The sequence below is a fragment of the Stegostoma tigrinum genome, chromosome 26, assembly GCF_030684315.1.
Source record: "Stegostoma tigrinum isolate sSteTig4 chromosome 26, sSteTig4.hap1, whole genome shotgun sequence".
NCBI classification, from domain to species: domain Eukaryota; kingdom Metazoa; phylum Chordata; class Chondrichthyes; order Orectolobiformes; family Stegostomatidae; genus Stegostoma; species Stegostoma tigrinum.
The window spans coordinates 50,543,401-50,566,617 of NC_081379.1; the positions used below are offsets into that span (position 1 = coordinate 50,543,401).

The following is a 23,217-nucleotide window of genomic DNA, read 5'->3' on the forward strand; positions in this document are numbered from 1 at the left end:
AGCCCACATCAACCCTACGACAACTGCTCACCTGAACTAAGGACCGACTCCCCGTCATGGACAGGACCAATGTCTTCTTACAAGATCCCCTGCAGAGACTGCTAGAAATGCTACATCGGACAAATAGGAAGGAAACTACAAGAGTACATGAACACCAACTGGCTACAAAAAGACACGACCAGTGCTCACTCATCTCAATCCACATGGACAAGGAGAATCACCACTTCGACTGGGACAACATCAAGATCCTGGGACAGGCTAGGCAGAGACAGGCATGAGAATTGTTAGAAGCATGGCATTCCACGAAGCATGCTATTAATAAATACATTGAACTCGGCCCCATATACATTCCACAATGAAGGAAAACCGGAGGTAATCTCAACGGACCCCAGGGTTTAAAAACCAGGCGGGAAAACACACCTACGCTTCATTGGAGACTGCAGTGAGGATGTTACCCAGCATGGTAACGAAATGGCTGCAAAACAAGAAACCAGCTCAGTGAGCCAAACAACCTCAAATACCTCAACACCCACAGCCCCAAGCTACAAATCTACTCCAAAACCTTAGATTTAGATGATCATATAGGTGAAAATAGTACCTAGGGAAATGGGAATAAAGCAGGAGATTGACATTAGGTAATGATGCTCGTCTGAAGATCTGACACAGGCACAACGGGCCAAATGGCTCCTTTCTGTAATGTAACAATTCTGTGATTCTGTGGAACCAGTTTGTGAGATTCTTCATTCAACTGCGCCTCAGCATCCAAACTTGTGTGGAAGAGATTCACACTTTAGCTCGGATCAAATGAGCACAATACTAAGTATTTTCTTTTCTCAATGTCACATGTACAACCTAATTGAGCATTATTACTTTGATATTTGGATTGAGGTATCAACAAAAATATTGGCTCTAATGATTGGTGTATCTAATTGGGCTGGTAGTGGATGTATTGGAATTGAATGACTGATGTGATTTCTAGTTAGTTAATGTGGCACTTCCATTGGCTCAGCCAGTGCTTTCAGGTAAAGTCTGATCAATGTAATAGCCCACAGATATTTTACATTGAGCTGACTGGAGGGTGGGGAATGATGGGTTGTGAATTTGCAGCTCAGAATTTTCCCCAACACAAAACGTACCCTGCATGGAAAACAGGGACCCTGTGAAGTTCACTCAGGAAAGCAGGGGAACTCCCGGAAAAATCCATGCTGAAATCATCTTGACCACCAAGGCAGAGTTAAAAGTTTGAACTGCATTTATTTATTTCAAGGTCTCATATCTTGATATGTTTAAAATGATAATAAAAGTGGAATAAGAATCTTGCCCGTGGTGTAAGAGTCTAGTTAAAGTTCAGGAGTGAAATTAGCAAGTGCAAAGGCCTAATTAAACCTGGAACTCAATCCTGGAAAAGATCTATGAGTGCTGGGAAACAATTGGAGCTTCCTGCGTGGACATAAATAAGGTTTTGTTTATGAGGATATTAAGAGATATAGAGCAAATGGAGTTGATGTACAGATCATCCATGATGTAATGAAATGGAGGAACATGCTAAAAGAGTTGAATGACTTCCTGCTGATCCTACAGCCTATCTCTGTAAACCTTCTGGTCACTGTACCTCATTTCCATGATGGTCAACCCTGGGTAATTCATTACTTTCCATGTCCGGATTTGGTTGTTTGACTCCATAGCCATGAGAGCTGCCATATAAATACTGTATTCCTTGTCTGTCATCCTCGGCCAGACTCAGTGGATAGCGGAAAGTATAATAAGGTGACATCAAGGATTTTGGGATCCTAGAGTGTTGCAGTCCAAGTGCATGGCCAAACTCGTGCGCCGCTACTTGAAGGAGGTCTGTACCTGTCCACAAAACAGAGGCAATAGTGACACCATGGGCTGATTCCCTATAATGCAGCATGGGAATTTTGACAACAATCTTTACCACTGCCTCTCCTAAAGGCTACACTCACTCATACCATCCCCACAAATCCAACCCAAAACAGAAAGCTTATGCAATTTTTTTTCATTATTCATTAACAGGATGAGAGCATCACTGGCCAGGCAGCATTTATTACCCATTCCTGATTGCCCAGAGGGCAGTTCAGAGTCAACCACATTGCTGTGGGTCTGGAATCACATGTAGGCCAGACCAGGTAAGGATGGCAGTTTCCTTCCCTAAAGGACATTAGTGAACTAGATGTGTTTTTCCTGACAATCGACAACGGATTCAAGTCATCATTAGATTCTTAATTCCAGATATTTTTATTGAACTCACAATCCACCATCTGCCATGGCAGGATTTGAACCTGGGTCTCTAGAACATTATCGGAGTCTCTGGGTTGACAACTCAGTGATAATACCAGTAGGCCATCACCTCCTCTGTAACTAAACCAAGACTGGGTGTTGCAGGCTATGGTAGCTTCTGTTCCCATGGGTGAAAGGTCATGCAGACAAGACTATATGATGGCACCCAGTGCTGAGCAACCAGGCCAAAGAGGCCAAGAGCTGCACTGGAACCAACCCAGCATGGTCAGAATCCCCTGGAGTGCAAAGCTGGTAGGCATCAAAGGATCAGGAAGTTAGGAGGGGTTGGGAGGATGGGTGAAGTTGCAGGTCTTTGTTGCTGTGAGCCCAATCTCACCAGCATCAACAATGAGACTCTTCAATGAGAATGGATTTTCCACCTCACAGTTTCAATTGTCCCTGCCATGGGTACAATTGTGGTGGGGACAGTAGCAGACAGGTCACCCTATGGGGTATGGGGACACCTTTGATCTTTGAACCCAAAGTAGCTGAGTGTAAACTCTTGTGTAGTTCCTGCTGTGAAGAGTGGGCCTTGAGCTGCCAGTGACCAACAGCTGTAACAGGTGTCTGCTCATGGGCTGGTTTCTGGTTTAGGGCAGGCATGGCGAGGTACAGACCTCTTCCCTTTCCAGGTAAAAGCACCTGTCAGGGTCCTGGCTTTCTCTCTTGTCCACTGCGGAATTCACACTCCCCTTACTTGGGGTTTGAATTTCCTGACGGCATTGGTTGAGGTGGGTAGCAGGATATAAGAGAAGGACACAGAGTAAGTGGGTGGTTGGAGCCTCCAACTCTCTTGATTGGGCAAACGTTTAAAAAGCATCACTTGCAAATCTGCAGGATATTACCTTCCTCTCTTCTCAAGGTCAGCCAGGGTAACTTACATGATATCTGCTGCCAGTTGTGAGCTAACTTACCCTTGTTGCTGTCAGTGGTCCACAGTTCATCATAGTCAAAGTGAATATTCCCAGCCTGAGGGGTTTGAGGGTAGAACGCATGAGCTAACACCCCTCCAGGGCCATCAAAGGGCAGATTATCTCCATGCCAATACCTGAAAGGTGACAAGGAACAACCCGACATAATTCAAATTCGTATGCTGACAAGTTGCTTTTCAACAGAATGAGATATCTTAGAATCAGAGATAATGGGAACTGCAGATGCTGGAGATTCCAAGATAATAAAATGTGAGGCTGGATGAACACAGCAGGCCAAGCAGCATCTCAGGAGCACAAAAGCTGACGTTTCGGGCCTAGACCCTTCATCAGAGAGGGGGATGGGGGGAGGGAACTGGAATAAATAGGGAGAGAGAGGGGGAGGCGGACCGAAGATGGAGAGTAAAGAAGATAGGTGGGGAGAGTGTAGGTGGGGAGGTAGGGAGGGGATAGGTCAGTCCAGGGAAGACGGACAGGTCAAGGAGGTGGGATGAGGTTAGTAGGTAGCTGGGGGTGCGGCTTGGGGTGGGAGGAAGGGATGGGTGAGAGGAAGAACCGGTTAGGGAGGCAGAGACAGGTTGGACTGGTTTTGGGATGCAGTGGGTGGGGGGGAAGAGCTGGGCTGGTTGTGTGGTGCAGTGGGGGGAGGGGATGAACTGGGCTGGTTTAGGGATGCAGTAGGGGAAGGGGAGATTTTGAAACTGGTGAAGTCCACATTGATACCATTAGGCTGCAGGGTTCCCAGGCGGAATATGAGTTGCTGTTCCTGCAACCTTCGGGTGGCATCATTGTGGCAGTGCAGGAGGCCCATGATGGACATGTCATCAAGAGAATGGGAGGGGGAGTGGAAATGGTTTGCGACTGGGAGGTGCAGTTGTTTGTTGCGAACTGAGCGGAGGTGTTCTGCAAAGTGGTCCCCAAGCCTCCGCTTGGTTTCCCCAATGTAGAGGAAGCCGCACCGGGTACAGTGGATGCAGTACACCACACAACCAGCCCAGCTCTTCCCCCCCACCCACTGCATCCCAAAACCAGTCCAACCTGTCTCTGCCTCCCTAACCGGTTCTTCCTCTCACCCATCCCTTCCTCCCACCCCAAGCCGCACCCCCAGCTACCTACTAACCTCATCCCACCTCCTTGACCTGTCCGTCTTCCCTGGACTGACCTATCCCCTCCCTACCTCCCCACCTACACTCTCTCCACCTATCTTCTTTACTCTCCATCTTCGGTCTGCCTCCCCCTCTCTCCCTATTTATTCCAGTTCCCTCCCCCCATCCCCCTCTCTGATGAAGGGTCTAGGCCCGAAACGTCAGCTTTTGTGCTCCTGAGATGCTGCTTGGCCTGCTGTGTTCATCCAGCCTCACATTTTATTATCCGAGATATCTTAGAATCTGGCTGCACAACAGAGAAAGGCATTCCTGGGTGTGAAAACACAACAACAACCTCTTTACAGTTCAGCATTGTATATGTATATGTAACTGTATATTTAAGATAAAGGCAGGGAGTTTAGAGGGAATGTGAGAATTTTTTTTATCTAGAGGGTGATGGGAATCTTGAACTCACTGCCTCTAAGGCTGGTAAAGGACCGAATCCTCATAACATTTAAGTAGTACTTAGATGTACACATGTGATGCCAAGGCATATAAAGCTATGGGCCAAGTGCTGGAAAATAGGATTAGAATAGTTAGGTGGTCGTTTTTTAAACTGGTAGCGGTCCTGTGGAACCTGGACGGTGAACACATAGAGTTGAAGGACTCTTTCCGTCTCAAAGCTCACCACCACACAAATAGACCCTTCTGAAAAGGCCAGCAGTGTGGAATCTTGTGGGGGTGACTGGGGTTTCGACTGGAGATCCTGCATTGACTTTTTTTTGCTGCATTTCAGGTATTAACAGAGACTAGCAAAGGAACATCGACCAGTCTCACAGAATCTCCCCTAAAACTCAAAAGGTCATCTCCCCAGGAGCCGGCAGTGAGTCAGTGCACTGTTCAGCAGCACCTCAGGGAGGTGTTGGCTGCTGATACCACACCCACCTGAGAGCTCGGATTGAGGACGGAGAATCAGCACATGGAATAGATGGTACAAAAGGATTCTCAGGGAGTGGGAAAAGGGGAATAGACAGCAAAGGCTTTCAGTGGGCAACTCCCTTCTCACATTACAGATCTCTTGATCAGGCACTGAATGCCTCTGAACAGTAACCATCCCTGGGAACCCATATGACCAGAAGAAATAGAAACTATTATTCCCTTCTTTTGTTCATCCTTCCAGAATGAACAACTTTACATTTTCCCACATTGTACTCCACTTACCAACTTTTTACCCAACTAATTAAGGTAAGTATTTGGTGCCTTTAGCACCATTAGCTCATCTAATAACTATTTCTTTAGTGATGGTGGTGGTATTGAATTCCTTTCCCGTACTCTTTAGTATTAATGGGATGCTCAAAATATCTTCCCCCATTAATATCTGTTAATGCAAAATATCTGTTAACTCCTCTGCCATTTCCTTGTTTCTGATAGCTCTCTAAACTGTCTGTGTCTCTCTCACAACTTGTCTTTCCACCTATTGTGGTGTCATCTGCAAATTTGGCTACTGAATATTCACTTCCTTCCTCTAAGACATTCCTATGTATTGTAAACAGTTGTGGTCCCATCCCTGATCCCTGTGGAACCCACTGGTCATAGGTCATCAACCTGAAAAAAAAACCCTTATTCCCACGTGTCCATTCCTGCCTATGAGCCAATCCTCTATCCGTGCCAATATACTACCTTTAACACCACGGGCTCTTATGACTTTACCTTTTGAGAGGTACGTTGTTAAAAGCCTTCTTGAAGCCCAAGTCCACTGACTAGTACCCCCTCTATCCACTCTGGTGGAGACTTCAGTGAAAAATTCTCAAATTCATCAGACACAATTTTCCTTTCACGAAGCCACGCTGACTCTGCTATATTAGATTATGATTTTCTAAATGTTCTGCTTTTACTTTCTTAATAGTTGATTCCAACAATAGATGTTAGGTTAATCAGCCTATTGCTACTTGCATTTTGCCTCTCTCCCTTTTTGAATAGGGGTATCACATTGGCTGTTTTCCAATCCTCTGGTACTTCTCCAGAATTCAAGAAATTTTGGAAAGTTGCAGCTGTACAAAAGCCTGGTTCAGCCACATCTGGAGTATTGTGTCCAGTTCTGGCCGCCTCATTACAGGAAAAATGTGAAGTGTTGGAAAAGGTGCAGAGGAGATTTACCAGGATGTTAGATAACAAGGTGTACAGCTGGATGAACACTGTAAGCCAAGCAGCATCAGAGGAGTAGGAAGGCTGGCGTTTAGGGCCTAGACCATTCTTCAGAAATGTTGCCTGGAATGGAGGGAAGGTCTAATGAGGAAAGGTAGAGAGAGCTAGGGCTTTTCTCTTCAGAACGACAAAGGATGAGCGGTGACTTGATAGAGGTGTACAAAATGATCAGAGGTATAGAGTGGGTAGCTAGAGACATTTTCCTAGGGTGGAGGTAGCTATTGCAAAGGGGCGTAGTTTGTAAGTGAGTGGAGGTAGATATAGGGGAGACATCAGAGGTAGGTTCTTTACTCAGAGAGCGGTTGGGCTATGGAACGCATTGCCGGAGAGGGTAATGGTGTCAGCCTCATTGGGGCATTTAAGCAACTATTAGATAGGCATATGGATGACAGTATAAGGTAGGAGTGGAGGTTAGATAGACCTTAGGTTTGGGTAAAAGTTCGGCACAACGTTGTGAGCCTTCTATGTTCGAACCAAGGCATCCACCATCTCTGCTGCTAGCTCTTTTAGGATCCTAGGACCTAAGCCATCAGGGCCAGAAGACTTACTTGCCTTTAGCACCATTAGCTCATCTAATAACTATTTCTTTAGTGATGGTGGTGGTATTGAATTCCTTTCCTGTACTCTTTAGTATTAATGGGATGCTCAAAATATCTTCCCCCATTAAGACTGATGCAAAATGTCTGTTAACTCCTCTGCCATTTCCTTGTTTCTGATAATTTGTTCCCAGATTCATTTTCGAAGTGACCTCTGTTTACTTCAATCTCTCCCTTCATTTTTATATATTTAAAGCAACTCTTATGTTTTTTTATATACCTTGCTAGTTTGCTCTCATAGTTTCTCTCTTTATTTTTTTGTTTCTGTTCTCCTTTGCTGGATTCCGAATTTATCCCAGTCTTCAAGACTATGAGGGACTCTGGCCACCTTAAATGCTTTTCTTTCAACTTAATACTCTCCTCACCTTCCTTGGCTAGCCATTATTGGTTCATCCCTTCAGAATCCTTCCATCCTGCTGGCATATATTTTTGCTGACAGTCATGAATTACTTCCTTAAATGTCTGCTACTGCTTGCTTACTGTCATTACTGCTAATCTATCCACCCTATGCGTGAAGCTGTTACTTTTGTTGGAAAAAAAAATCTCAATTTCCAAGTAATACTGGATAAAGTGTGCTTCCACACCCCTGTTAAATGCACAGTCAGCGTGAATCTGCATAGCAATTTCCCACTTTGCTGTGGCCCAATTAGAAAGTTTTCTCCCAGCACTTGGTCTCGTGTTTTATTTCTTTTGTATTCAGTCATGGGGTGTGAGCACCTCTGGCTAGGTCAGCATTCACTAGCCATCCCTATTGTCCAGAGGGCAGTTGAGAATCAACCACAGTGGTATGAGTTTGGAATTACATGTAAGCCAGACCAGGTAAGAATGACAGATTTCCTTCCCTAAAGGATATTAGTAAACCAGATGGGTTTTTCCCAACAATTGACAATGGCTTCATGGTCATCATTAGACTCTTAATTCCAGATTCTTTGTTGAATTCAAATTCCACCTTCTGCCATGATGGGATTTGAACCTAGGTCTCCAGAATATTGCTGATCTTCTGGATTAGTAATCTAGTGATAATATCACTCCGTCTTCCCAAACAGCCTGTATGATAGCCTCTTCATCTACAGAAGGAAGGGTCACCAGACCCAAAACGTTAACTGACTTTTTTCTTCATAGATGCTGCCAGGCCTGCTGAGTTTTTCCAGCAACTTCTGTTTTTGTGCCTGATTTACAGCATCTGAGCGTTCTTTCAGTTTTTATTTAGGCCTGCTCCGGACCTATTCTCTAATAAATATCTTCATCGACTGCATTTCAATTGTAGCTGTTGAACAGAGGGTTCTCTCTCCGTCCCCAATAACTCTTACCGTGTAAACTCAATGATAATATCAGCACTGGTGTCTTGTACCTCGGTAAACGTTAAAGGAGTTACATCACTCCACACTCTCACTGCTTCAGCAATAGCATGTCTTACTTTTACTTGGTTGAGTTGCCAAGGAAATCGCACTATTCTAGAAGAAAAGAAACTTGTGATAGTTTACTGAGAGGCTGTAAGGGGTTAGTCAGACATACAACAACCTTGCTGCTTTGTATAGTTCAACACTTCAGGAGCTGTCAACATTGACAAACCCCCCAGGCCTGTTTGATGGAATTTTAACCTGGGATAACAGTTTCTATAACCATAGTGGTGGGAGATTAGGTTCATCAAAATAGTCGGCAGGTCTGGGCCTGTGTAGAACCTGCCTCCAATTCAGCTACACATACATCAACTCTAGGGGAGGTTGGGTAGTAATGTAACGCTGTTTACTTTAAAGCCTTGTTCAAATCTAACAGTGAATTTGCAGTAACTTTTCCCCTAAGCATCGGGAAATTCCCATGTGGAGAACAAACAGAGAGACAGCACACAAGCAATGTCAGGTGCGCAAACATGGGTTTGTGGTGGTTGTAAAGACCCTACACAGCACAACAAACTGGCCCGACACAAACAGAAGATCCAGCAAACGTGGATCCACAGGTTTCTTAGGCTTTCTGAAACTTGCCATTGAACCAAAAACATGAAGAGAGTTGCAGTTAATGGAGGCCATTGAAAGTCAAGCAGATATAGCAATGATTTGAGCAATTATTATCCTATTAAAGATGAGAATGACAAGCCTGTTTTCTTACCTCTAAGAGGTTAGGTGTAATTCTGGTCACCACACTATTGGACTGGAAAGAAAAATCCTTGCAGCAGAGGAAGCTTGGGCGTGAGGGACTCTGCTTGAGATATACAAAATTATGACAGCCACAGAGAGGGTGGATCATGAGAATCCTTTTGCTATGGCAGGCATGTTTAAGACAGGAGGGCATTAGTTTAAGGTGAGGAGTAAGTGGTTAATGAGAAAAATTAAATTCATCCAGAGCATCATAGAAATATGAAATGTGCTGCTTGAGAAAGTGTGGTGGATTAGATTAGATTAGATTCCCTGCAGTGTGGAAACAGGCCCTTCGGCCCAACAAGTCCACACTGTCCCTTGAAGCATCCCACCCAGGCCCATCCCCCTACAACCCACACACCCCTGAACACTACGGGCAATTTAGCATGGCCGATCCACCTAACCTGTACATCTTTGGACTTGATACTCTTGGAGATTGATACTCTTGCAATGTTTAAGTAGCATCTAAACAAACACTTAAAATTCTCACAACATAGTGGGCTATAGTCCAAGTGCAGGTAAATGAAATAAGTGTAGTTTAGTGTTTGTAAGTGGGAGTATGCTGTATAACTATGGCTCCCTCCATTGGGAAAGGCTGTGCCTTGGCGAGGGATTCATTTCTATATTACAAAGATATTGAGAGTAAGATCAGGATGGAACTTGCTTTTGGGAGTGATGGGGGGAGCCAGGGTGCATGAGCTAGATGATCATTAGCAACAACAGTCACCATGCTGGGGTCTAAAGCTGGTAATCAGAGAGGATGCAGCAAAAAGGATCGAGTATACTCCATTTCTTGCATTGCTGACAGCCATGCTTCTGGATGCTGCTAAAAAAAATTGGCAATTATATCCTGTCTCCTGGAGGAAAACTAGTTTCCTGATGGCACTGTATATCAAGCAGCTTTGAAAGTGACCACTGCCCTCAACATTGAGTATTTCCAGGATGCTATTAGAGATATATTCAGGATCTCCCAATCAACTCAACAACAACAAAGGCATACTGTTGATTTGTAACTTTGTCAGGGCCAACAATTATCTCAAATTTTAAAGGCCAAATTGCCATAGCCAAATAGAACTGGGACCAACTTTCTGAAGGGCCAATTGCTGGAGTTACTGGAGAGAATTTAAACTTGAAAGGGTGTAGGGAGAGAAGGTAATGTCAGAGCAGAATAGCAAGGTTCAACAATACCAGAATAGATAAATAACATTAGAGTAGGAAATAGTAAGGAGAAAGTAATAAAGTCTAAAACAGGATTACTGTGTATTTACGTGAATGTAGGGAATGTATTACTTAAAATTGGGGAGTTATGGACAGAGATTGTGGTGCAGAAATATCATCTTGTGGAAATAACAGACTAGCTTGGGGAAGGGTAGGAGTAGGTGCCTAATATTGCTGGATACGGGGTGCTCAGGGAATGTGGGATTGGCACAAAAATAGAAAGAGATGTTATCTGAAAGCAAAAATTGGTGAAAAAAAACAAACAAGTAAAGAAAAGGAAACACAAATATGGAACAGAGCAGAGATAATGGGAACTGCAGATGCTGGAGATTCCAAGATAATAAAATGTGAGGCTGGATGAACACAGCAGGCCAAGCAGCATCTCAGGAGCACAAAAGCTGACGTTTCGGGCCTAGACCCTTCATCAGAGAGGGGGATGGGGGGAGGGAACTGGAATAAATAGGGAGAGAGGGGGAGGCGGACCGAAGATGGAGAGCAAAGAAGATAGGTGGAGAGGGTGTAGGTGGGGAGGTAGGGAGGGGATAGGTCAGTCCAGGGAAGACGGACAGGTCAAGGAGGTGGGATGAGGTTAGTAGGTAGCTGGGGGTGCGGCTGGGGGTGGGAGGAAGGGATGGGTGAGAGGAAGAACCGGTTAGGGAGGCAGAGACAGGTTGGACTGGTTTTGGGATGCAGTGGGTGGGGGGGAAGAGCTGGGCTGGTTGTGTGGTGCAGTGGGGGGAGGGGATGAACTGGGCTGGTTTAGGGATGCAGTGGGGGAAGGGGAGATTTTGAAACTGGTGAAGTCCACATTGATACCATATGGCTGCAGGGTTCCCAGGCGGAATATGAGTTGCTGTTCCTGCAACCTTCGGGTGGCATCATTGTTGCAGTGCAGGAGGCCCATGATGGACATGTCATCAAGAGAATGGGAGGGGGAGTGGAAATGGTTTGCGACTGGGAGGCGCAACAAACAACTGCACCTCCCAGTCGCAAACCATTTCCACTCCCCCTCCCATTCTCTTGATGACATGTCCATCATGGGCCTCCTGCACTGCCACAATGATGCCACCCGAAGGTTGCAGGAACAGCAACTCATATTCCGCCTGGGAACCCTGCAGCCATATGGTATCAATGTGGACTTCACCAGTTTCAAAATCTCCCCTTCCCCCACTGCATCCCTAAACCAGCCCAGTTCATCCCCTCCCCCCACTGCACCACACAACCAGCCCAGCTCTTCCCCCCCACCCACTGCATCCCAAAACCAGTCCAACCTGTCTCTGCCTCCCTAACCGGTTCTTCCTCTCACCCATCCCTTCCTCCCACCCCCAGCCGCACCCCCAGCTACCTACTAACCTCATCCCACCTCCTTGACCTGTCCGTCTTCCCTGGACTGACCTATCCCCTCCCTACCTCCCCACCTACACCCTCTCCACCTATCTTCTTTGCTCTCCATCTTCGGTCCGCCTCCCCCTCTCTCCCTATTTATTCCAGTTCCCTCCCCCCATCCCCCTCTCTGATGAAGGGTCTAGGCCCGAAACGTCAGCTTTTGTGCTCCTGAGATGCTGCTTGGCCTGCTGTGTTCATCCAGCCTCACATTTTATTACTATGGAACAGAGCAGTTGGCCTGAAATTTTTGATATCAACATTGACTCTAGAAGACCCTTAAAATATTCTTCACACGATGTGGGCATTGCTGGCTGGTCCAGCAACAATTTTTATCCCTAATTACCTGTGAGAATGGCATGGAGTTTAAAAGGTGTTACTGTAAGAGAGTTGGGGAGCTATTGCAGTGCATCTGTGTTACTTTGCCCAGTGATGAAGGGTGTGAATGTGGAAGATGTAAAGTAGGACGGCCATCCAGCAGGCTCCTTTGTTCTGGATAATCATGAATTTTGAGTGTTGTTGGAGCTGCACACATTCAGGCAAATTGGGAACATTCCATCATACTCCTGAATTGTGCTATTTGGATGATGGACAGACATTGGGGAGTCAGTAGTCACCGTCCTCTAAAAAGGTTGAGGCAGTCTATCGAACAGGTTAAAGAACATTCCAGTGTAAGTATAATTAATGGGGGAAAGCCAACTTCAATGGAGCAAGAATGGATGTGACCCAGATCGATTGATTCAAAGGTTGGCAGGAAAAGCTGTAACTGGATAATGGGCTGCCTTTTAGCTTTGGGCATTCTCAAGGTATATTTCCATAAAGGGGAAAGCATAAACCATGGAAATCCAGAGCTGTCTGGATGACAAAAGAGATGTAAATTAAGATTAAGAAAAAAACGTCAGAGGTCAGATATTTTGAAGAAGTAACGAAGAGGATTGATGAGAGCAGAGGTGTGGATGTGATCTATATGGGCTTCAGTAATGTGTTTGACAAGGTTCCTCATGGTATGCCGGTTAGCAAGGTTAGACCGTGTGGAATACAGGGAGAACTAGCCATTTGGATACAGAACTGGCTCAAAGGTAGAACACAGAGGGTGGTGGTAGAGGGTTGCTTTTCAGGCTGGAGGCGGTGTGCCACAAGAATCAATGCTGTATCCATTGGTTTTCATCATTTATATAAATGATTTGGATATGAACACAGAAGGTTTGGTTAGTAAGTTTGCAGATGATACCAAAATTAGAGATGTATTGGGCAGTGAAAAAATGTTACCTCAGAGTAAAAAGGGGCCTTGATTAGATGGGTCAATGGGCCAAGGAGTAGCAGATGGAGTTTAATTTAATTAAATGTGACATGCTGCATTTTGGAAAGGCAAATCAGGGCAGGGTTATACAGTTAATGGTAAGGTGTTGGAGAGTATTGCTGAACAAAGACCTTGGAGTGCAGGTTCATCGTTCCTTGAAAGTGGACTCCCAGGTCAACAGGATAGTGAGGAAGGGGTTTGGTACACTTGCTTTTACTAGTCAATGCATTGAGTATAGGAGTTGGAAAGATATGTTGCAGCTGCACAGGACATTGGTTAGACCACTTTTGGAATACTGCATGCAATCTCGTCTCCCTATTATAGAAAGGATAGTGTGAAATTTGCAAGGGTTCAGAGAGATGTACAAGCATGTTGCTGGCATTGGAGGGTTTGAGCTGTAGGGAGAGGCTGAAATAGGCTGGGGCTGTTTTTTCTGGAGTATCAGAGGTTGAGGGGTTGAACCTTATAGAGTTTTATAAAATCATGAGGGGCAAGGATAGGGTGAATATCCAAAGTCTTTTCCCCAGGGTAGGAGAATCCAAAACTAGAAAGCATAGGTTTGAGGTAAGAAGGAAAGGATTTAAAAGCGATCTAAGGTGAAACTTTTTCTACAGAGGGTGGTACATGTATGGAATAAGCTGCCAGAGGAAGTGGTGGAGGTTGGTACAATTAGAACATTTAAAAGGTATCTAGATGGGTATATGAATAGGAAGGATTTAGAGAGATATGGACCAAATGCAAGGATTAATTTAGGATATCTGGTCAGCATGGACAAGTTAGACAATTGGACCAAATTGTTTCCATGCTGTACAGCTCTACCCCCTCAGACTCTAAGATAATATGACTGAGAATCAGGCCAAATATAGAAAGCTCTAAGGAGGAGTGAAACAGCAAAATTATAGAAGCAAAAAAGAGCATGATAAGAGAGTGGCAGCTAATAAAAAATATCTAAATGTCTTATATAAGCAAATACATAGTAAAGAGGGTGGTAAATGGAAGATTGTGGCCAACTGACGGCCAAAGTATGGAATTATACACAAGGGAGAAGGCATAGCTGGATGTTAAATGAACATAGTCTTTACCAAGGAAAAAGGCATTGCACAGTTCATGGTGAATGAGGTAGCAGTTAAGAATTTTGAAGGATTAACGATTGACAAGGAGGTATTGATTAGGCTGCCCAAATTAGAGTTGACAAGGCACTGAGATTGAATGGGATGCATCTAAAGCTGTTGAAGGGAGAAAGACTGGAAATTGTTGAGGCATTAGCAAAATCTTTTCTGCTCATCCTTCCACTCAGCTTCGGAGCCAAATGATTGGAAAATTGCAAAGATTACTCACGGCTCAAAAGTGTACACCAGTAAGCCATGCGACTATAGGCCTTAGGTTAACTGTGGTTGAGGAGAAGTTCCAGGAAACGGTGGTCAAGAACAGAATTAAATAGCCACATGAATGACTGCAAGTTAATAAAGTCAGCATGGATTTCTTAAGGGAAAGTCATGTTTAATTAACCTGCTGGAATTATTTGATGAGATAGCAGAGAATGATGAGGAGTGCTTCTATTAGACATGGACTTCCAGAAGGCATCTCATACAAAGTCACACAGACTTTTGAGCAAAATGTTATAGCTCATGGAATAAAAAGGGCTCAGTAGCAACATGCATAGGAAATTGGCTAAGTGATAGAAAATAGGATGGACAGCATACAGCATAATCCTTGATAATGTTCCCTTGGGATGGGCAGTGTGTTGTATTATGGCACAGATTCCTGACCACACAGATGTTGTACCTTTAAGAAAGTTACATGATATCACAACATGCAACATTCTAATATAAAAAGGTACTCACCTAGTCTTAATTTGATGTGTCTGTGATCAGTCAGCTACGTGCAGGCAATGTAATCAGGAAGCACAGAATCCAGATTGCTACAATATCATAGACTTACACACACACACACACACACACACACACACACACACACACACAATGTAAATACAGTACTCAGTACATAAACTATAAGAAATCAGATTAAAAGTCCACTCTTCATGCTACATATTACACGGGTTAACAGTGCAAACTAAACTGCATCATAGGGTACAATATGATCCTGGGTAATTCCCTAGATAGTAATCTCCTACTTGTATGTCAGGTCGGTTTTGTTCCACCGTCCTCCTGCCAGCACAAAGCGTCGTTTCCTTTTCATGGAGCCATGCTGAATATTTTTCCCAGATGGTAGATCAGGAACACCACAGCGGCGAGGGTTAAGGAATGTTGAGGTACCCCCAGTGTTGTGAAACGCACGTTCAATTGGTTGCAACAGATCTTTGTGGTGGGACTGTAACTGGCATCTCCCAGGCCTCTGCTTTAGACTGGGGAATTTCAGTTCCTCACTCCTGCCCTGGAATGTTCATAAACTGAGAATTAGTTGGATTTCTTGTGAAACATTTATGGAAAGCCACAGACTCTAATTAAATGACAAAACAGGGATCATTCTTGTAGTGATTGAAAATGAGGTCAACCAGCTTTCAAAGTTTGGATTGCTCTTTCTACCAGCTCTTTGGATGATGGGTGGTATGGAGTTATGCTTACTTTGGAGGCTTGCTGACCTCATTGCAATCGCTACATTTCTCCATCAAGAAAGTTACAGCTGGTTCAGTAAAAATACCTGATTATGTGCCATTTTGATAGGGCAAGTGGATTTAGGATAAGAGGGAATAATGTGAAATTGGCAGACATATTTTTACAGTCTATTGCACTGCCTGAAAAAAACAATGGTGGACAGGGCAGCAGATATTTTGGCAACTTCAAAGAGGAGTGGGTAAATACTTCAAAAAGGGAAGGTTTACAGGGCAATGGGAAGCAAAGCTGGAAATGGGAATAATTGAATGGTCTTTCAAACAGAACTGCAACGGATGATGCACTCTCAATACAAGCTACAAGTTCAAGATTACACCTTTAAGATGAAATATTAAACCAAATCCCCATTATTTGTTCAGGTCAATGTAAACCTTGCGTTATTTTGAAGAAGATCAGATGGATTAATCTGCAGTGTCTTGGCAAATGCCTATCCCTCAATCAATGTCAATTACTACATTGTTTGTGGGATCCTGCTGTGCACATGAGCTGTCACATTTCCTATATTATAATTGCAACTGAATACACTTCAAAACAAGATGTCCAAGCACAGTACAAACGTCTTTTACTTTCTTGAATTGCATGAGAAGACAAGAATAAAACAATGATCTAATGGAGTGTTTCAGAAAGTTAGAACATAGAATAGTGCTGCACAGGAACACCCATCATATCTGTGTCGATCCTAATTTCATACTAAATTGATCCCATCTGCCTGCACGTGGTCCATATTCCTGTTCTCTGCCTTTTCATGTATCTTAATATCACTTAAACGTGGCAATCGTACCTGTTTCTACTAGCTCCCGAGCAGCACATTCTAGTTTATTCCAGGTACATTCTAGGTACATTCCAGCACCTACTATCATCTAAGTTAAAAAAACTTGCCTCACAAAACTAGAGGGCATCAATTTAAGTTAAGAGAGGGAAGATTTAAGGGATCTAAGGGGCAACTTTTTCACGCAGAGGATGGTACAGGTTTGGAATGAGCTGCCAGACAAGGTAGTGGAGGCTGGTATGATTACAATATTTAAAACGCATCTGGATGGGTGTATGAGGAGGAAGAATTTAGAAGGATATGGGCCAAATGCTGGCAAATGTAACTAGATTAATTTTGGATGTTTGGTCAACATGGACGAGTTGCACCAAAGGCTCTGTACGTCTCCATGACGTCTGACTCTCATGTTAAATCTCTGCCTCCAAGGATTTGACATTTCTACCCTATTCATTCCTGTCATAATTTTATATACTTTTATCGGATCATTCCTCAGTCAACACTGTTCCAGCAGAAACAAGCCAGGTTTGTCCAACCTCTCCTTATAGCTAATGCACTCCAATCCAGACAACATCTGACAAAGACAGATAATTGGAACTACAGATGCTGGACAATCCGAGATAACAAAGTGTGGAGCTGGATGAACACAGCAGGCCAAGCAGCATCTTAGGACCACAAAAGCTGACGTTTCAGGCCGCGACACTTTATCAGAAAAGGGGGAGGGGAGAGGGTTCTGAAATAAATAGGGAGAAAGGGGGAGGAGGATTGAAGATGGGTAGAAGAAAAGACAGGTGGAGAGGGGACAGTCAAGTTAAAGACGCAGGGATGGAGCCAGTAGAGGTGAGTGTAGGTGGGAAGGTAGGGAGGGGATAGGTCAGTCCGGGGGGATGGACAGTTCAAGGGGGAGCGTTGAAGTTAGTAGATAGGAAATGGGGTTGTGGCTTGAGGTGGGAGGGGGGGATAGGTGAGAAGAAGAACAAGTTAGGGAGGCGGGGACGATTTGGGCTGGTTTTGGGATGCAGTAGGGGGAGGGAGATTTTTAAGCTATGAAATCCACATTGATACCATTGGGCTGCAGGGTTCCCAAGCAGGATAATGAGTTGCTGGTCCTGCAACCTTTGGGTGGCATCATTGTGGCACTGCAGGAGGTCCAGGATGGATATGTCGTCTAAGGAATGGGAGGGGGAGTTGGAATCGTTCGCAACTGGAAAGTGCAGTTGTTTATTGCGAACCAAGGGTGGGTGATCTCAAAAGTGGTCCCCAAGCCTCCGCTTGGTTTCCCCAATGTAGAGAAGGTCGCAATGGGTACAGTGGATACAGTATACCACATTGGCAGATGTGCAGTTGAACATCTGCTTGATATGGAAAGTCTTTTTGATCTCTGCATCGCTGAGGCCAGATGCCAACTCACCGACACCTCCTCCTACCACTCCCTGGATTATGACCCCACCCCCGAGTACCAAACCATCATCTCCCAAACCATCTACAACCTCATCACCTCAGGTTGTTTCCCACCCACAGCCTCATAGTTCCCCAACCTCGCACCGCCCACTTCTATCTCTTTCCCAAAATCCACAAACCCGCCTGCCCTGATTGGCCCATTGTCTCTGCCTGCTCCTGCCCCACCGAACTCATCTCCACCTATCTGGAGATAATGGGAACTGCAGATGCTGGAGAATCCAAGATAACAAAGTGTGGAGCTGGATGAACACAGCAGACCAAGCAGCATCTCAGGAGCACAAAAGCTGACGTTTTTCTGATGAAGGGTCTCGGCCCAAAACGTCATCTTTTGTACTCCTAAGATGCTGCTTGGCCTGCTGTGTTCATCCAGATCCACACTTTGTTATCCATCTATCCGGACTCCATTTTCTCCCCCTTGGTCCAGGAACTCCCTACCTACGACCGTGACACCACCCACGCCCTCTACCTCCTCCAGAACTTCCAATTCCCCAGTCTCCAACACCTCATCTTTACCATGGATGTCCAGTGCCTGTATTCCCCGTACAGATGGCCTAGAGACCTCCGCTTCTTCCTGTCCCACAGGCCCAACCAGTCACTCTCCATTGACACCCTCATCTGCTTAGCCAAACTCGTCTTCACCCTCAACAACATCTTTTCAATTCCTCCCACTTCCTACAGACAAAGGGTGTGGCCATGGGTACCCGCATGGGCCCAAGCTACGTCTGCCTCTTTGTAGGTTACGTGGAACTGTCCCTCTTCCCTACCTACACTGGCCCTAAACTCCACCTCTTTTTCCGTTACATTGATGACTGCATTGGCGCTGCCTCGTGCTCCCATGAGGAGCTCAAACAGTTCATCCACTTCACCAACACCTTCCACCCCAACCTTAAGTTCACCTGGGCCATCTCCAACACATCCCTCAGCTTCCTGGGCCTCTCGGTCTCCATCTCAGGCAACCACCTCAAAACCGATATCTATTTCAAGCCCACCGACTCCCACAGCTACCTGGAATACACCTCCTCCCACCCACTCCCCTGCAAAAATTCCATCCCCTATTCCCAATTCCTTCGCCACATCTGCTCCCAGGATGAGGCATCCCACTCCCATACATCTCAGATATCCTTGTTCTTCAAGGACCGCAACTTCCCCCTTGCAGTGGTCGAGAACACCCTCGACCGTGTCTCCCGCATTTCCCACAACACATCCCTCACACCCCGTCCCTGAAATAACTGCCAAAAGAGAATCCTCCTCATCCTCACATACCACCTCACCAACCTCCGGATCCAATGCATCATCCTCCGACACTTCTGCCATCTGCAAACTAACCCCACCACCAAAGACAATTTTCTATCCCCACCCTTGTCTGCTTTTCAGAGGGACCACTCTTTGTGACTCCCTTGTCCGCTCCACACTCCCCTCCAACCCCACCACACTCAGCACCTTCCCCTGCAACGGCAGGAAGTGCTACACCTGCCCCCATACCTCCTCCCTCACCCCTATCCCAGGCCCCAAGATGACTTTCCACATCAAGCAGATGTTCACCTGCACATCTGCCAATGTGGTATACTGCATCCACTGTACCCGGTGTGGCCTCCTCTACATTGGGGAAACCAAGCGGAGGCTTATGGGAACGCTTTGGAGAACACCTCCGCTCGGTTTGCAATAAACAACTGCACCTCCCAGTCACGAACCATTTCAACTCCCCCTCCCATTCCTGAGACGACATGTCCATCCTGGGCCTCCTGCAGTGCCACAACGATGCCACCCGAAGGTTACAGGAACAGCAACTCATATTCTGCTTGGGAACCCTGCAGCCCAATGATTTCAATGTGGATTTCATAGCTTCAAAATCTCCCCTCCCCTTACTGCATCCCAAAACCAGCCCAGCTTGTCCCCGCCTCCCTAACCTGTTCTTCCTCTCACCTATCCCGTCCTCCCACCTCAAGCCGCACCCCATCTCCTACCTACTAACCTCATCCCACCCCCTTGACCTGTCTGTCCTCCCCGGAGTGACATATCCCCTCCCCACCTACACTCACCTCTGTTGGCACCATCCCCGTCTCTTCAACTTGTCTGTCTCCTCTCCACCTACCTTCTCCTCTATCCATTTTCGATCCGCCTCCCCCTCTCTCCCTATTTATTTCAGAACCCTGTCCCCCTCCCCCTTTTCTGATGAAGGGTCTAGGCCTGAAACGTCAGCTTTTGTGGTCCTAAGATGCTGCTTGGCCTGCTGTGTTCATCCAGCTCCACACTTTGTTATCTCTAACATCCTGATAAATCTCTTTTGCACCCTTCCCAAAGCCTCCATATTCTTCCTATAGTTTGGTGACTAAAATTGCACACTGTACTCCAAACTAAACTGAACTAAAGTTTTATACATTTGTAATATGACTTTCCAACTTTTTACACTCAAATCTCTTTTGTTTGGAAAATAGCAAAATTTATTCCCTCTGAAAGGAAAATCCAGAACATGCCCGACCTTTAAAATTAAGACTTTGGTGATATCAGGAAGTGTATCTTTACCCTAAGGTATACCTCAGTAAAGATAATCTAAAACCTTCTGGCCTAGATCAGGTTGGGTGTAAATGAAAATATTCAAATATCAAATGTCACAGTGCAGAAGGCAACCATTTAGCCCATTGTATCTGTGCCAGTTCTCAGCATGGACAAGTTGGACCGAAGGGCCTGTTTCCATGCTGTACATTTTGGCAGTGTAGCTGAGTGGGAGCGGTCAAATTGCACTCTGGGAAGTTGAATGAACTGATATATTTGGGCAGTGACTAAACCTGAGACACTATGTGTGCAGTGTCTCCCTCTCGCCCTCCTCCTCTAACTGAAAAAAAGACTGTGTGGTGTGTTGGGAAAGTAGGTTTTCTTTCTTTTTTTTAAATCGTGTGCTGGTAAGTCGAGTGATTGGTAAAAGAATTTTCATTTTATTTATCTATTATTTGATATTATATTAGGACTAAGCTAAGCTTAAGAGTGAAAATGGCAGGGGATCCCAGACCCATGTTATGCTCAATGGCAGATGGAGTTCAATCCAGGCAAATGCGAGGTGATGCATTTTGAATGATCCAATTCAAGAGCAAACTATGTGGTAAATGGGAAAACCCTGGGAAAGATTGATGCACAGAGAGATCTGTGTGTTCAGGTCCATTGTAGCTGAAGGTAGCAATGCAGGTCAATAGAGTGGTCAAGGCGGCATACGGCATGCTTTCATTCATCAGACGGGGCATTGAGTACAAGAGTTGGCAGGTCATGTTATAGTTGTATAAGACTTCGGTTCGATCACATTTGGAATACTGCGTATGGTTCTGGTCGCCACATTACCAAAATGATGTGGATGCTTTGGACAGCGTGCAGAGGAGGTTCACCAGGATATTGCCTGGTATGGAGGGTGCTAGCTATGAAGTGAGGTTGAGTAGATTAGGCTTATTTACATTAGAGAGATGGAGGTTGAGGGGGGACCTGATTGAGGTCTACAAAATCATAAGAGGTATAGACAGGGTGGAGAGCAAGAAGCTTTTTTCCCCACAGAGCAGGGGACTCAATTACTAGGGGTCATGATTTCAAGGTGAGAGGGGAAAAGTTTAAGGGAGACATGTATGCAAAGTTCTTTACGCAGACAGTGGTGGGTGCCTGGAACACATTGCCAGTGGAGGTGGTAGAGGTGGGCACGATAGCATCATTTAAGATGTATCTGGACAGACACATGAACAGGCTGGGAGCAGAGGGATACGGATCCTTGGAAAATAGGCAACTGGTTTAGATAGAATATCTGGATTGGCACAGTCTTGGAGGGCCGAAGGGCCTGTTCCTGTGCTGTAACTTTCTTTATTCAGTACAGGTTGAAGTCATGTAGCAATGTTTGTCTGCATTTCATTCAGAAACCTTGCAGCCGAGACAGACATTTTCACATTCCCCCTAGCTCGGTCCAATCATTTAGCTTCTCCTGTTCCTCAGTTGTTTGGGTACTATGTCACATGTTAGTGTTTTGGCTCAACAGACACTGAACCTCTGACTGCAGTGACTCATTGCAGATATAAACAGGAAGATGAGTCAGACCCATTTCAGTGACCATGTGGGAGAGCAGTACTGTGGATTAATGACTCTGAGGCTCAACACACAGAGCTTCCTCTGGGAAGAACAGGTTTCATTAGGTTTGGGCAAGTTCGAGGGGATTTAATCATCTCCTACAGACCTTGTGGTTTGCCTTTCATCATAATGTGCAGTATTGGCTTGTAAAAATGCTGATGGCAAAGTATTCAGTACCAGAAGAGTCAAGGCAGGAGAGGAGGATCCACTCCACAATCCTTACACTCAGTCTTCAAAGTGCACTTTTCATGGGGGTTTCCCCTCCAATGGTTTCAAAGATATGATTTATTTATTTAGAATTATTGCACACTAGTCCACAGGTGTTCTTAATATCCAAAAGCTTCGTTCAACAGGAGCCAATATAAATTGGCAGGACCTCACACTGCTATCTTGCTGATTAATGCTGATGTTCTTCAGGGTGCCTGCTGCATTGCTCAGTGTGGTCAGGAAAAGCTACTGGTTTAATTCTGTTCTTCAGTTAGCTTATCAAAACTAGACACAGTCTCAACTCCTTAACTACAAAAAGGTTTTACATGCAATTTTTATTTCAAGCTGACTTGCGTTTCATTGTTTCATAGTACGTAGGTGTTCCTGGGCCAGAATTTATTGCCTGATCCTAACTGCCTTTGTAAAAGGTGGTAATCTTCCTTTCAGAGCTCTGATGTTAGTTTGACAACACCCAATGCACTTATGGAGGGATTTTGACCCAGCAAGTGAAAGAATGGTGCTTTACTTCCAAGTCTGGATAGGGTGTCAGTTAGGAGGAATCTGGCATGTGATGGTGTTCCCACGTATTTGCTGAACTTTCCTTCTTGCTGGTTGAGGTCATAGATTTGGAAGGAGCTGTCTAAGGATTCTTGACGAGTTACTGCACTGCACATCTGGAATGCAAACACTGCAGCCACTGTGAAGGGAGGAAAAAGGTTATGGTTGTGGATGGGGTGCTAATCCAGCAGATTGCATTGTCCCAACAGGGTCAGCTCCTTGATTGTTGTTGGCGTTGCTTTCATCCGGGCAAGTCAAGAGTATTCCATCACACTCCTGATTTCTGGATGGTGACAGGCTTTAGGGAGCCAGGTGGTGAGTTACTTGCTGCAATTTTCTAAGCCTCTG

The 23,217-nt window shown here is 45.2% G+C and overlaps 1 protein-coding gene across 1 annotated transcript in view; it reads right to left on the reverse strand.

The window, feature by feature from the left end:
- Positions 1–23,217, reverse strand: part of mmp11a (matrix metallopeptidase 11a) — an 84,894-nt gene that overhangs the window by 34,016 nt on the left and 27,661 nt on the right. The window contains exons 2-5 of the mRNA XM_048556511.2: positions 15,284–15,543; positions 8,424–8,567; positions 3,213–3,346; positions 1,613–1,854 (exon numbers count right to left, since the gene is read on the reverse strand). Coding sequence (XP_048412468.1) covers positions 1,613–1,854; positions 3,213–3,346; positions 8,424–8,567; positions 15,284–15,543 — 780 coding nt within the window. The remainder of the gene's footprint in view (positions 1–1,612; positions 1,855–3,212; positions 3,347–8,423; positions 8,568–15,283; positions 15,544–23,217) is intronic.